We start from the raw sequence: 13,397 nt of genomic DNA, 5'->3' as shown, positions 1-13,397 counted from the left end.
CTGGACCGATGAATGCGAACAGAGTTTTGTTAAATTAAAAGAATCTTTAGCTGAAGAAGTGTTGTTGAATCATCCGTTATTGGATCATGATTTTTGTTTAGTAACGGATAGTTCCTTAGTAGCGGTTGGAAATATACTGTTTTAAGAAGTAAATGGTGAGAAACACATACTTGATTTTAATAGTAAAACTTTGAACAGTGCACAACGAAATTTCACTATAACTGAATTGGAAGTGTAAGCTATCGTTATCGCTATACGAAAATGGGGACATTTATTATATGGTCATCATGTGAAGGTCTATACGGACCATAACTCTTTAGTGTTTCTAAATAAAATACGTCATTAGAATTTCCGTTTGGCCCGGTGGAGTCTCGAATTGCAAGGATTTGACCTAGAAATAATACATATTTCAGGCAGAGAGAACGTTACCAGTGACGCGCTTTCCAGAATAGTTTTGGCCCCTCCTAATGAAATTTTGGATATAAATAATTTGGAAGTCCTTCCTTCATTTTTCAGAAAACACACCAGGAGAATTAGCCGAAAAACAAAAGGAACATCCTGAATATGACAAAATTATCAGGTATTTAGAGAAACCGGACGATCCTTATAGCAAACTTAAAAATCGAAATGTGGAAAAATTTTATAAACTCGAGAACGGAATTTTGTTGTACAAGAACTTTCATTTTCCCAACAATTGGAAAATTTGTGTTCCACCTTCTTTAGTTAATTTAGTTATTGAAGAAATTCACAATAACCGTGGAAATTTTGGATGTGAAGGAACAGTAGGTTTTATTAGTGAAACGTGTTATTGGAAATCTATGCGGCGAGATGTAATGAGTTACATTAACGATTGTCTCGATTGCAAAAGTACTAAAGTTGATACCACAGCACCAGCCAGACCTTTAGAATCCATACAGGTGAAGGCCCGTAGAATGTTGATTTCCATCGATATAATTGGACCTCTTGTGCCATCTCCATCAAAATGTAAATTCATACTTTCTGTCTTGGACTTTTTTAATCGATAAATTGTTCTTTATCCTATTCAAAATGCTACTACGAAGTGTGTAATTAAATGCTTAGAATCTTTGTACTTTGTGCATCTAGGATTACCTTCTGCAATTCTGGCAGGCAATGGTAGTTGTTTCGTTTCAAAAAAAAAATCAGGCAAAAAATGGAAAAATAAGGTGTTAAAATTTTCTATGTGACTCCCTACCACCCTTCTTCGAACGCAGTCGAAAGAATCCATCGGAAAACAAACAGGTTATTTAGGTTGTTTTGTAAAGATGATCATGCATCATGGGAAAAATTCATATCGCAAGTTGTTGTAGTGCTAAACTACTCAATTTCAAGCAGTCTTGGGTTTAGTCCAGCTAGTTTGCACTTAAACATCAATGCTTTAAAACGAATTTTTAAACACTTTGGTATTTTTCTAAATGAAACAAATGGTGATGATAGCGAAAATTGGGATAATAAATTGATAATGGCAGATTTTAAAAGAAAGGAGGTAATACGAAAGCGAAACGAAAAGTATAACTCACAGCAGGAGAATAAGTACAAAGTAAATGATTTGTTTTTTTCTGAAACAAACAAATTTAAGTTCGGCAGCTGATAAGAAAATTTCGAAGTTCTTTTAATGTTTTCAAGGGACCTTATGTCTGTGGATAAGCCATCAAATTCAGAAAAGGTATTTGAATTATTGGATCCGTTGACTGGAAAATCTATTGGTTCTCATTCTATAGACCGCCGCAAGGTGTGGAAACCCACAAATTTGACTCGGAAAATCTTTCTTGATTTAGCTTAAACATAGTTCAGAGAAGTATCACAATGTAATCTCAAACGAACTTAAAGATTAAAATTTAGAAAGTAGTGTTGAAACTGTTACTTGTAATGCATTAACCGCAATACCTATATATTTATCCCAAAACGGAAAGTCACGTGTTAATGACAGAAGGATAATTGAAATTTTGGAAAGGTATTAGATATTGATAAATATCTGAATTTCTTGTATTATAAAAATATATGTTCATCTGGCGTGTTGGAATTTGCGCTGATTAATCTACAAAACCCTTTGTTGAATAAGCATGTTCAGACCGAATAACGTTATGGCAAAAAAAAAAAAAAAAAACTAACTTAAGTTTTAAAGTTATCTGAGCAGGCATCTGTGACCAGCTATGCGAGATCCAGATGGCCGTTGATGTTCTTTTCCTAAGTAAAGGAAAAACAAGCCAAGCTGTATGCTAAGATATTGAGATGAGGTTCACTCCCACTTTTGGGTAATATTATATTTATTTAACGCTCGCTGTAAGCAATTTTCTTAATAACCCCGATCTTTATTATTTTAAGTTTTTAACCTTATGTTCTGTCATTAACCCTCATCTCGGGGTTGGGAAATAAATGATTTTAATGTGGGTAGGTATCTTCAAATTTTGCAAGGCAGGTACTGTCGAGTGTTCAGAGAGAAGCACAACTGAATTATTACTGTGTAAAAGTTTAGCTGTGAAACTCGAATGCGCCGAAAACTTTTAAACTAACTCTCGACAAAACGAAATATATATTTTGTTTGATATTGTATATTACTAGAATCATGTTTTGATGTTATTGAATGCGAATGTATTCCATGAAGTGGAATATACTGTTCATGGAAATTTTCTAGTATAATATGAAAATATATACATATATTTAACAATACCTCTTATGTCATTAATATTTCGTATGTCGTATAGTAATGTCTAATATAGTAATGAAACTAAGAAAAGGAAGAATAAAATATGTTTATCTGTTATAATTCAATGTTTAGTCGTGAATTTTTATATGAAGTTATTATTTTCTTTATTTTTGAATATATTTTTGAATGATTTTAATTTCGTATTTCTGTTCAAATGTGTAGTTTTAAGTAAAAAAAAAGGCCAGAGTTAAGCACAAACAAAATTGTATGTAAAAAAAGAAAGAAAAAGAAAGAAAAAAGTTGTTTAATGTGATGTTCTTCATGTTTGATTATATTTTTTTGTATTTGCATAAGTAATGTTAAACAGTGTTCAAGAGGAGAATTAACAATATTAGTACAAAGAAAACTCATAAGCTTTTAAATCAAATAGCCCATTTTGTATACGTGCATAGCCCATTTCGCGTTTTCCGAATTTGTGTATCACGTTTCGGCGATTCCAGTTATTTTCGTCAAGATGTAATATTCAAGAACATTGGATAAGATTACAATTCGTAAATTTCCAGGGTCCTGATGATTCTTTGGGAAGAATCATCGTCTTGTCGGCCGCCATCTATAACTGACACACACACAAAAAAAGAAAAAAAAAACAATGTTTTAAATCTCAAACCAGTAAGGAGTCACAACATCTTCTGGTGAAGTACAAGACATTCTGTTTAGTGTAATCTGTGGTTGAACTTGTGAATTTCTATTAGTGTGAGTAGATCTTCCGGTGCAAAATCACATCTTAATATGGTAATGGTATGCGTCCAGAAATCGTCAGTGAACTTGGGGAGGACTAGAATGTTTTTGTGAAAAAATAGTCCTTGTGAATGTTCAATCATCTGGTGGTAATTATAAAAATATTAAAAATAATCACTCATTTCTTCAATACTAATTTATCAAGTTTGAGGAAAAACATATAATTAGTAAATTAGGTATATCACGTGTACATAGTGTATGACGTAGCGGTTTAGCAGTGGCGGAAGAATATCTTTTGACAAGTTATGCATTCACTCTGACTGATGGCGTGAAAATGAAGAGAGGCAATTTAACGTCAGAGTGGAAAAAATAGCAAGGAATTGCGAAAAATGAATGATGTTTGCTTCAGTGATATTTATTGACTTTGTTTATGAAAAGATAGTCGAACAATAAATATATTTGATGAAGATGATAACTCCAAAATCGCTGGGAAAATTCAGAAGACTCTTCCAATTACAGTTTCCAAGATAGAAGGTGCACCGTATCAAACTATGAAGTACTTACGATTTTCGTAAATATTCGTGTAGACGACCATAATCGTCCGTGTGTGTTCCGCCGGTTTCGTGCTTAAAGCATGGGCTAAAAGACTGCTATTAATAAAAATAGAGGTTTGAAGTGAGTTATTATATCAATATATCTATTCTAATATATCACAAAATGTGAGATTTGTGTATCAGTGTAATATGGAAGGCAGTGAAAAGAAATGCCATTACGACGGCCCGAGAAATATACATTTTAAACGAAATTAGAATTATTTAATCAAAGTGTTATTCTCTTACTGCATGATTAGTTATAAGTTGCACGTATGTTGATTTTGTGATGTTTGTGCTTTAATGTGAATAACTGAACGAAAATCATACCAGTATTCCGTACAGTTATTCACATGGTGATTCTTAGCATGCTTCCGCTATTGAAGGATCTAGTCACTGAGCGATTCATGGTCTTGATTTGAATCCCAATGTGGTAATGAAGAAAAAGTTCCGAACAGTTTATGAGACGAAATTGAAATTGAACACGGATAATAGGATTTACGTTCACTAGGAACGGGAATCGGATTACTGATTCCGAACCAGCAGTTCGATGAACATATTCGAAATACTAATTATTATTATAATAATATTGCCCGAGCTAGAGACAGTACCTAATCCAGTTACAAAAATAGCGCACCAAACAGGAACTGATCCTTTACCGTTAAATACGTGGCGTGTTTCACATGTAATATCTAAAAATAAATTTGCTGTTTAAATTTGAAATCTGTCAATTTTTTGTGCACCGCTCTAAGAAATGACTGTTAATTCAAGTTGGTCAGTATGTGAGTTACGGAAACTACACCTTTTTATGACGTCTTATCTCATAACCTGATTAAGAGAGTTAGTTCAAACAATAGAAGAAAAAAGTAGATGTTTGAATAAGAGCAAACTTTAAGATTTTGCATCAGATAAGTATCACACCAAGATCTTAAATATCTATTTGATTGTCTTCTTTCACACTTCTTCTCTTGAGCGGCATATCACAGGGAAAAGTATACTGAAACTGAAAAGTTCGTGGATACAGATTGCTAAGAGTTCGTAAACTTCAGGTATTACAAATGCGTATTAATTATTATGTTTTTATGGTCCTATAACTAAGTCATTGAGATATAAAGTAATAACAATTTGCAGACTTAGGAAGAAGCGATGCTAGTGGATTGTCAATCTGGAAAGTTTGAAAAGACATCCATAGAAATCTTTAAATAATAAAAGCCCAACTGGACGCCTAATAATGTGAATAGCATACAAATAGGCACAAAAACAGAACGCATAGTATAGGTTTATTCAGTTATATTCAAAAATTCCTGATTAGATTCCTTTATTTGACAAAGATCTGCCACAATCACATACCGTGTTAAAACATTCTACTTATTAATAGAGATAGAAAATTTAGAACAGCATATATTTTCATGTAGTAAGATACTCAAACAGATTTAAGTGCTCAAGTCAGACTAAGATGAGACAGGTTGATGAGATTTTTATGTTGTCTTCATCAAATATAACGAATAAAACTCTCAGTAGAATATTGTTCAATTTCTCTCGTTTCCTTTTATTCAGCACTACAATGCTTTTACATTGTCATTCTTACCCGGGTTTGATTCCCTGTGGGAACACTCGGTCAAGAAAGTGTAAAAACTTTTTCAGGCCAGCCACCCTGAGAAAGATTTTCCTGGATTTTGCTCATTCACACCACGCAAATGCCGGGACGGTACCTGATATATAGCTCTCAGGCCGCTTCTTTCTTTCCCCAATTCTTTCGTCCTTTTTCTTCAGATAGTGCGATCGTCGAGGGATGCCATTCCTCATACGTGACGGGCTAACATGGCCATAGATCTCGAAAGCCCAGAAATCTAATTCATAATCCCCTAATTGTCATTCTTACATCTATTTGCCATTAAATAGAATTTGAAATCAAATATGTGTCTCTTTGTGATTCTTGTGTCTTAAAATGAGTTATTTTGGCATAAAGAGATGTTTGAACGACGCTAAACAAATAATGTCAGATTCAAGTAGTAACACAACAAATATATAACTATTTCAATTAGTTGAGTTCAGATATCAAGATTTTGCAGTTTACCTACTAGTTCATTAACGAGCCTTCCAATTGTATGCTGATTGATAGAGATTATTGTTGTTTAGGGGATAATATATATATTTTTACATTATAGTGAACATTTTCGTCGCTGCAGTGTGGTATTTTTAACCACATGCAAAGAAATTTTGCAGGTGAATGTGTGTCACGGAAATTTCCCTTTCTAAGATATACATGTGTAAGTTAGTTGATGAGACATGCACCTTATATTAGTCGGTTTTACGTTATTTTTTGATATTTGATAATCATTTTGGACAGCCTTCGCAAATTAGCTTACACCTAGGTACACCGCGAAACACCACATTTTCTATCATTCTTCTCCTAAATAATATACATTCAAGATTATAGCAACTAATTGATATATATTCACCAGCCAAAACATTATGACCCCTTACTTAACATCTGGTATGTCCATGTTTATTTCACAGATGCAAATGCAGTTTGGCATGGAAGCAATGAGGCCATGTTTAATGACTGGAGGCATGGCACACCACATTTGAGCACATAAGTCACTTAATTCCTGTAAATTCTGCGGAGAGGACCGATGAGCTTGAATCTGACGTTGAATGACATTCCAAAAACGTTCAATTGGATTAAGATGAGGTCAGTTCAGGGACCATTACAACAATTGAAATTTACCTCTGTGCTCAAACCATTGTAACACAGCATTGGCCTTGTGACAAGGAGCGTTGCCAGGATGAAAGATCCTATTGGCATCCGGAAACATGGCTGACATAAATGGGTCTGTATGATCATCAATGACCTGCCCATAGTCAGAAGATGTCATGGTGCCCTCCATACACACTACTGGGCACATGCATGCCATGCGAAATTTCTTCACATCATAGTTGAGCCACTAACGGCCTTTCGTCAATCTACTGTGCTCATCTTGAGCAGCTGTTCCCCTGGAAAAAGATGTATTCTGACCCGGCCATTAATGAGACATAGGTAGTATCGTGATTCATCGGACCATGCAACGTTGTGCCCTTGCTCGGCAGTCCAATGAGATGGGCACGTGTTCACTCCATTCATAATACATGAGGCTTGCGGCTAACATTGGTACACGTGTAGGACGTCGGCTACGGAAGCCCTACGGTGAACTGTGTGCTCAGACACTCTCTTGCTTCGTCCACTGTTAAAGTCTGCTGTTAATTGTGCCACAGTTTGCACTCTATCATGTTGTGCCAAACTTGACAGTTAACGACTTCCGACATCCTATAAGATGTGGCTGCCTCATTTCTTGTTGTTTTGTTCTGGTGTCCCTGTCCTCTTCTCACCTTTGGAAGACACTACCCACAGCAGCTCGCAAACAGCCGACAAGTTGCGCTGTCTCCAAATGCTCGTTAATAGCCATCTGGCCATCACAATGTGCTCCAATCAAAGTCTTATATACAGAAGTTCTGATCCACTTTACGCATAAGCCACAAACTGACTGATTAAGTGAAATCCTTGTCACCGTATGGCTAGCGGTACTGCTGTGTCCTGTAACTCTTACGTCAGCCCAACGTCTTCGTTCAAAAAGTAGATGGTGGTCATAATGTTTTGGCTATTAAGTGTATCTCTGTCCTTATTACACCCACTATCGTCTTAGCTTTATTGTGATAATGTGTCTGATAAAGGCAATGATATACTGCCGAAATTGTAACACGGATCGGTAATAATAAATATTTATGTTGGTCAGATTTTGTTTTTATTCAATTCTTTACATAGTTTCACAGCTAGAAGGATATTCATTGATGTAACAACAAAATTAAAATATGCATGTGTAGTATTCGAAAACCAAAAGCAAATCTGTTCAGTAAGTTTCTTTCCTTGGATATTGTAATATATTTCCCAATATATTGCACTTACTTTTAAAAGTGAAATCTCCCTGTTGTTTCTTCTATTTTTACTGTGGATATGCCGAGTTGAGAATTACAAATTAAACAGAGTGTAATTTAGGACTGTAGTTATACTATACTCTAATTGACTCCGTATATTGCTTACAATATATAAACTATATATATATTCTTTACTTTTATATGATACAGGTACAGTCGCACCTAGTCAGGTTATAACCAACAACAAAGCGGGCACTCCCTTCTTTAAAGATGTAAAAGTTGTGGTTCCATTTGTTGTTTCTATATTGGCTATGGTTTTGACGGTTCTTGGAATATGTTTTTGTTTAAAAAGAAGTAAGTATTGCACATAGTTTCTTCACAAGTATTTATTTTGTACAATATATAATAATGTTCACATACTTCTTTCTTACTTTTGTGTCCTAGAAATACATATTTTAAGTACACGTTTTCCTACTAGTGAGTCAAATGTATTTTTTATTATTGTATTGTAAAAAAAGGTATTGTATTAATACTCTGTTGTTTGTGAATATTTAAGACCATTAAAGAATTATCTAAGTCTTACAGAAACTTATATCACAGATTCGTTATTTGACCGAACATAAATAGTTACAATTTTGGAACTGTACAACATCTATGATATTGTTAAATTAGTATGGTGAAGCCTTCAAATTCTGCAATCAGAGCTTCTATACGTCACAATATCGATTCAAACAGGCATTGGATGTGTGTCACCCTGCTTGAATGTGAATCCAGGAGAAGTGGACATTACCTATTGAAGAACTGTAACAAACAAGGTGCCGACTAATTGAATCAGTTAAGCTGCTATCTCTGATTATCTCTGTTCCGATATTGTATGCTTATTGAAATTAATAAAAAAAACATATCTGCACTTTATATAGTAACCTGAATAGACGATGCTAAGTAAATCTTTGAGTTATTAATTCACGTGTGGCCATCAGTGCTATGTCATTAGTGGCATTTTCGGTTATGATCATGGTTAATTTTAGATTAAACAAAGAATATACGAATCTCAAATGTAAATAAAATAAACACAACGCTGAAATAGAACAATATAAAAATTCATGCAGGAATATAGTTAAAGAAACATCAGCCCCCACTCACTTATAAAGTTAACTGAAGACGTCGAGCATGAGATTCAGAAAAAAAAAAAACTGATTATTTCATCATTTGTTATGTTAATGTGGCGATGTACGTATATGTAAAAGCGTTAGAATAGTGAGTTTGTCCTCGCTATTTGTGCTTGTTAAATACGTTTTCAGGAACTCAAAAGTAAAGAAGCTTCTCGCCACTGTCGCTATGCTCACATAAGATGGTTAGTATATGGAGCATTGTATAAATGTTCGGAAACTGGGATTCAGAACAAGTTGCTAGTTAGGCAATGACTGTTGTTGGACGATTTGTGGTCTCCCTCCACTTAAATTTTCAAATCAGTTACCAAGAAAATCTTTGTAGAAGTCAAGACAGCCTTTGACTTTTTCAAATGGATTATCACAGAAACATGGGATAAAAAACTTCAGTGACGAAATGATTTCATCGTGTAATAATCGTTCTTCCAGCGCAAAAATCAGATTGTCAACGAATAGAATGAAAGTTGAAGCGTGGTGGTAAATTTCTGAATTCGAAGTTGATTTCTTAAAATTTGTTCATTCGTAGAATGGATATTTGAACTTCTAGTGCGGAAATAATGTCTGTAAGATCTTTAAATATATTTTGACATTCTAATGCTGAGTTTTCTCTTATAGTTTGCAAAAGGTTTTTTTTTTCTTTTTTACGAAGTTGATTTCACTGAAAGCATTCACTACATCAGTGTGATTTTTATGCATCCTTAAGCTATTTTTGTCCTACTTTGTAAAATGTTCTTTAATTTTGTCTTCCAGAATTTTTGTTCGTTTTGCACTTGCACGAATAAAGGTGCAGTATTCAAAATATTTTGCATTGCGTTGCATTACGAATATTTTGCAGCTTAGAAGTATCAGAAAAGCACAAATTAAGGCAATGAGACATACAGTGTGTATAGAAGGTCTTAGGATATTGTTTCTTGATTAAACCCTGAACTCCTCTAAACTTCCCACTCATGGCTCCATTGCCGTCGTAGTCTTGTCCCCTTAAATTGTTCATGTCCAACCCGAGAATATTGACATTTTCTTCTATCACTTTTAATAAGCCCTTTCCGGTCACATCATATACCGGCACACAATACAAGAAGTCTTCTTTAAGCACGTACTCATCGAAATTTACATACTGTACACAAAAACTGTTCTGTTTCAGAAACGTCCGTTGTTTCTTCAACAAGAATATTGAAACATTTGCTTTGCTTTATTTTCTCCGCAATTTTAGACTGCATTAAATGACTCTATTAAAGCATTTAGATTAAAGCATTAAAGTGACTCTATTAAAGCATTCTCCACTTTAGCACTAGTTTACATGCCGTTTTATTGGGCTATTTTTTAAATGTTCTATAAGTTATGTGTCTCCAGACTTGACACGGTATCGTAAGAGACCCCTGAAGTTGCAGTTGTTCTGTTCTGGAGTTGACAATTCAGTTCGACTCCAGTCCTTAATTCCTCGGAAGGATAGATTCTGTTACCACACAAACGAACAGTTACCACGATAAGTACGAATTTTTTTCGTTTTTCTATTTTCTTCTGGTTGTCAATTTGTTGGTCGATGCTGACTACTTTTTTTTTTTTATTAAATTGTGCACTTACAGCTTATTAGCCGCTCAACACTTATGGTACTTGTGATTTTCGTCTCGTTTGAACGATTCTAATGCTTTGTTTCAATTGTAAAAGGTTTCGTCACAAACGCACTTAGACTTTAGTGGCCTTCCTCCTTCTTTTCCGTATACAGGACACAAATCGCACAGAACAGGCACCCCTTTCCTTACGAATGTAGGCCAACCAACTAAAATCTTCGAGCCACCTCCTCCGGAAAAAAAAAGAAACGCTTACAGCCTTCTGGTTCATCACAGGGAAAATTATATAAACTACTTTGATTTTCATATATTTTTTAAACAAATTAATCTTTCTAAATTACTCAATTTTACACCAACAAAGTTTCCAATATCATTTCACTTAGATTAAGGGAGAGAAGAAAAAGAGCTCATCGACGCATTGGTTTCTGCAGAAATGGTACTCACACTGTGAACAGGGGACTGTACTGTTTTATGTTGAGGAGCCATTGCTTCTCTGGGGGTTCCTTAATTCTTTTGGTAAAAAAGTTGCGTATATCTTTTTTTTTCTTTTGTCATGTTGCTAACTAAAAATCAATAACCAAAAACGAATATAAAACACACTACACTGATTAAAAGAAAATCACTGTTCGCCGCAATGCAAGATAACCGCCCCAAAGGAAACACTCAAGAAAACTGAACTGAAGAACGTCACCATGCCAGACTATGTGATAGTAGATGGAACACTATTGTTTCATAAATTTATTGGTACTTCTCAAGCTCGCTTTGTCACATGGATTGAGCCACTGAAAAAACGTTTTGTTCTACTGTGATTTACGAACCATCACAGGTAGCTAAGTATAAAGATAAAACAATACCAAGCTCTAACCCCTGCCAGTCTGCTTTTCTCACAAACAATAAGAGGTTATCAAATTCTCTTAGCTCCAAGTCTGATATCTAGGAGAGGTCAGAATCACAGAAAACGCTTATCTTCAAACGCTGCTGCACTGAGTATGGATGTTTTTTTTTTTTTTTTTTTTTTTTTTTTTTTTTAATGTTCAGATCCGCCTCTTCAGTTTCGGCATCTGAAGACTTTAACCGAAACGGGCTATAACCATCGTATCTTATTTTTCTTTAGCCTTTCTCATCATCCTTTATTTGCAATAATTGGAAGGAAGAAAGGGAACAAGGAAAAGGGTGGGAAGGACGAGACCACAACACTCAACATCCAACAACAATGAACAAAGAAACAAACTAAACAAAATTTCAAAAACAAAAGAAAAACGAAAAGAAAAACAAAAGGACTTGAGCTATCTAATCAATATTAACTAACTAAACAAGAATTAAATTACTACCTAATTCCTACCTAATTTTAAGTATGGATGAATACAGTAAATGTTCATTGTTGATATTAATTTCAGAAATCAATAAAGGAACTATATTTTCGAGTTCTTTCTTACTTGCTTCCCATTATCCTGCTACTGAATTATCACCATCAGTTTAAAAATGTTATTTTTTTTTAATAATCATAAATTTCTTTAAATTAATAATTTATAAGTATACAATCAGAATTGGTTTCTTAACCAACATAATAATAATAATAATAATAATAATAATAATAATAATAATAATAATAATAATAATAATAATTACAAAATACGAAAATTGCCCTGACAGTCGGGACGCCACAAAGATAAGAATAGAGTCTGCTAATTTTTAGTGCCCTATTTATCAGTACAGCTCTGTGGTGAAACTACTGCAAGAAGAAAAAGACAAACAATTTAGTTCATAGAACAGTCAGCAAATCGTTCAGAAAAGTAAGAAAGAAGAAGAAGAAAAATAGAAACTCGAATCCGTCGTTTTCGTTTACTATACACTTCCGCTGAACATAGTAACACTGAAGCGTGACTAATTTTATTATTCGTTTATGTATTCGTTCGAAATGGTTAATGATGGGGCTATGGACACTTTGCCTCTCCCTTAGGTACGGCACTGCATAAGTGGATCATTACATTACTTACGTTTTTATCATGTTACTTTAATTGAAACATATATCCTAAGGAGGGGAGCGGAGTCATAACATACGCGAAAAATTGGATCTCCTGAGCCCGTCAAGTTAGAAAGTTGAAAATCTCTCTATAAATTTCCCATTTAAAAATAAGAGGACATATGTCCCGGCGTTTTTTTTTTTCTTTTTAATTTCCATTTCAAGGTGATGCATTTTTTATAACGTATAACATGTACGAGGCGTGTGCGAAAAATATTATAAGATGGCGTTGTAGAAAACTGTGTTACGGAATGTAGAAAGTAATGAAAAGTCTTGGAATATTGATTTATATGTCATCAAAATCGCAAACAAGGCTAATATTTTCCCACATTTTTAACTAGCATTTAAAATTCAGGAAGAGCGTTTTATGTTGCTACATATCAATATGAACATCTATAAAGTTAAATCTAAATTTTTGGAAACGGAGGTTCCCTTAATTCTTAATCCATGTTTCCTTCAGTATATGAAATGCATGTTGTTTCAATGATGTTTTAAGTAACACTGGTTTTCTTTTCCGTAGAGCCTTTGTCAACATCGAATCAAAGCCTACATGAAGCTCAATCTGCTGCAGCGTTGGATAACAAACAAAATATGGCTCAACAACGAGAACAATATTATGCCACTGTTCGAAAACCTCCACCATCCCCAGCAACTTTAGAAAGAATTCCAGGTAAAATTTCAAACTGATGTTTATTGTTTGCTATGATGCTTCAACATTATTGCAGAAATTCA

General features: G+C 34.2%; 1 protein-coding gene across 1 annotated transcript in view; it reads left to right on the top strand.

Moving 5' to 3' along the window:
- Nucleotides 1-13,397, top strand: part of LOC145687543 (cell adhesion molecule Dscam2-like) — a 1,184,503-nt gene that overhangs the window by 1,100,835 nt on the left and 70,271 nt on the right. The window contains exons 25-26 of the mRNA XM_081761007.1: nucleotides 8,116-8,259; nucleotides 13,186-13,335. Of these exons, the coding sequence (XP_081617133.1) occupies nucleotides 8,116-8,259; nucleotides 13,186-13,335 (294 nt within the window). The remainder of the gene's footprint in view (nucleotides 1-8,115; nucleotides 8,260-13,185; nucleotides 13,336-13,397) is intronic.

This window comes from Thermobia domestica, chromosome 6 (assembly GCF_964235325.1).
Source record: "Thermobia domestica chromosome 6, izTheDome1.hap1.1, whole genome shotgun sequence".
NCBI classification, from domain to species: domain Eukaryota; kingdom Metazoa; phylum Arthropoda; class Insecta; order Zygentoma; family Lepismatidae; genus Thermobia; species Thermobia domestica.
The sequence above is the reverse complement of the archived record's forward strand: the minus strand, read 5'-3'. Positions and strand labels throughout refer to the sequence as shown.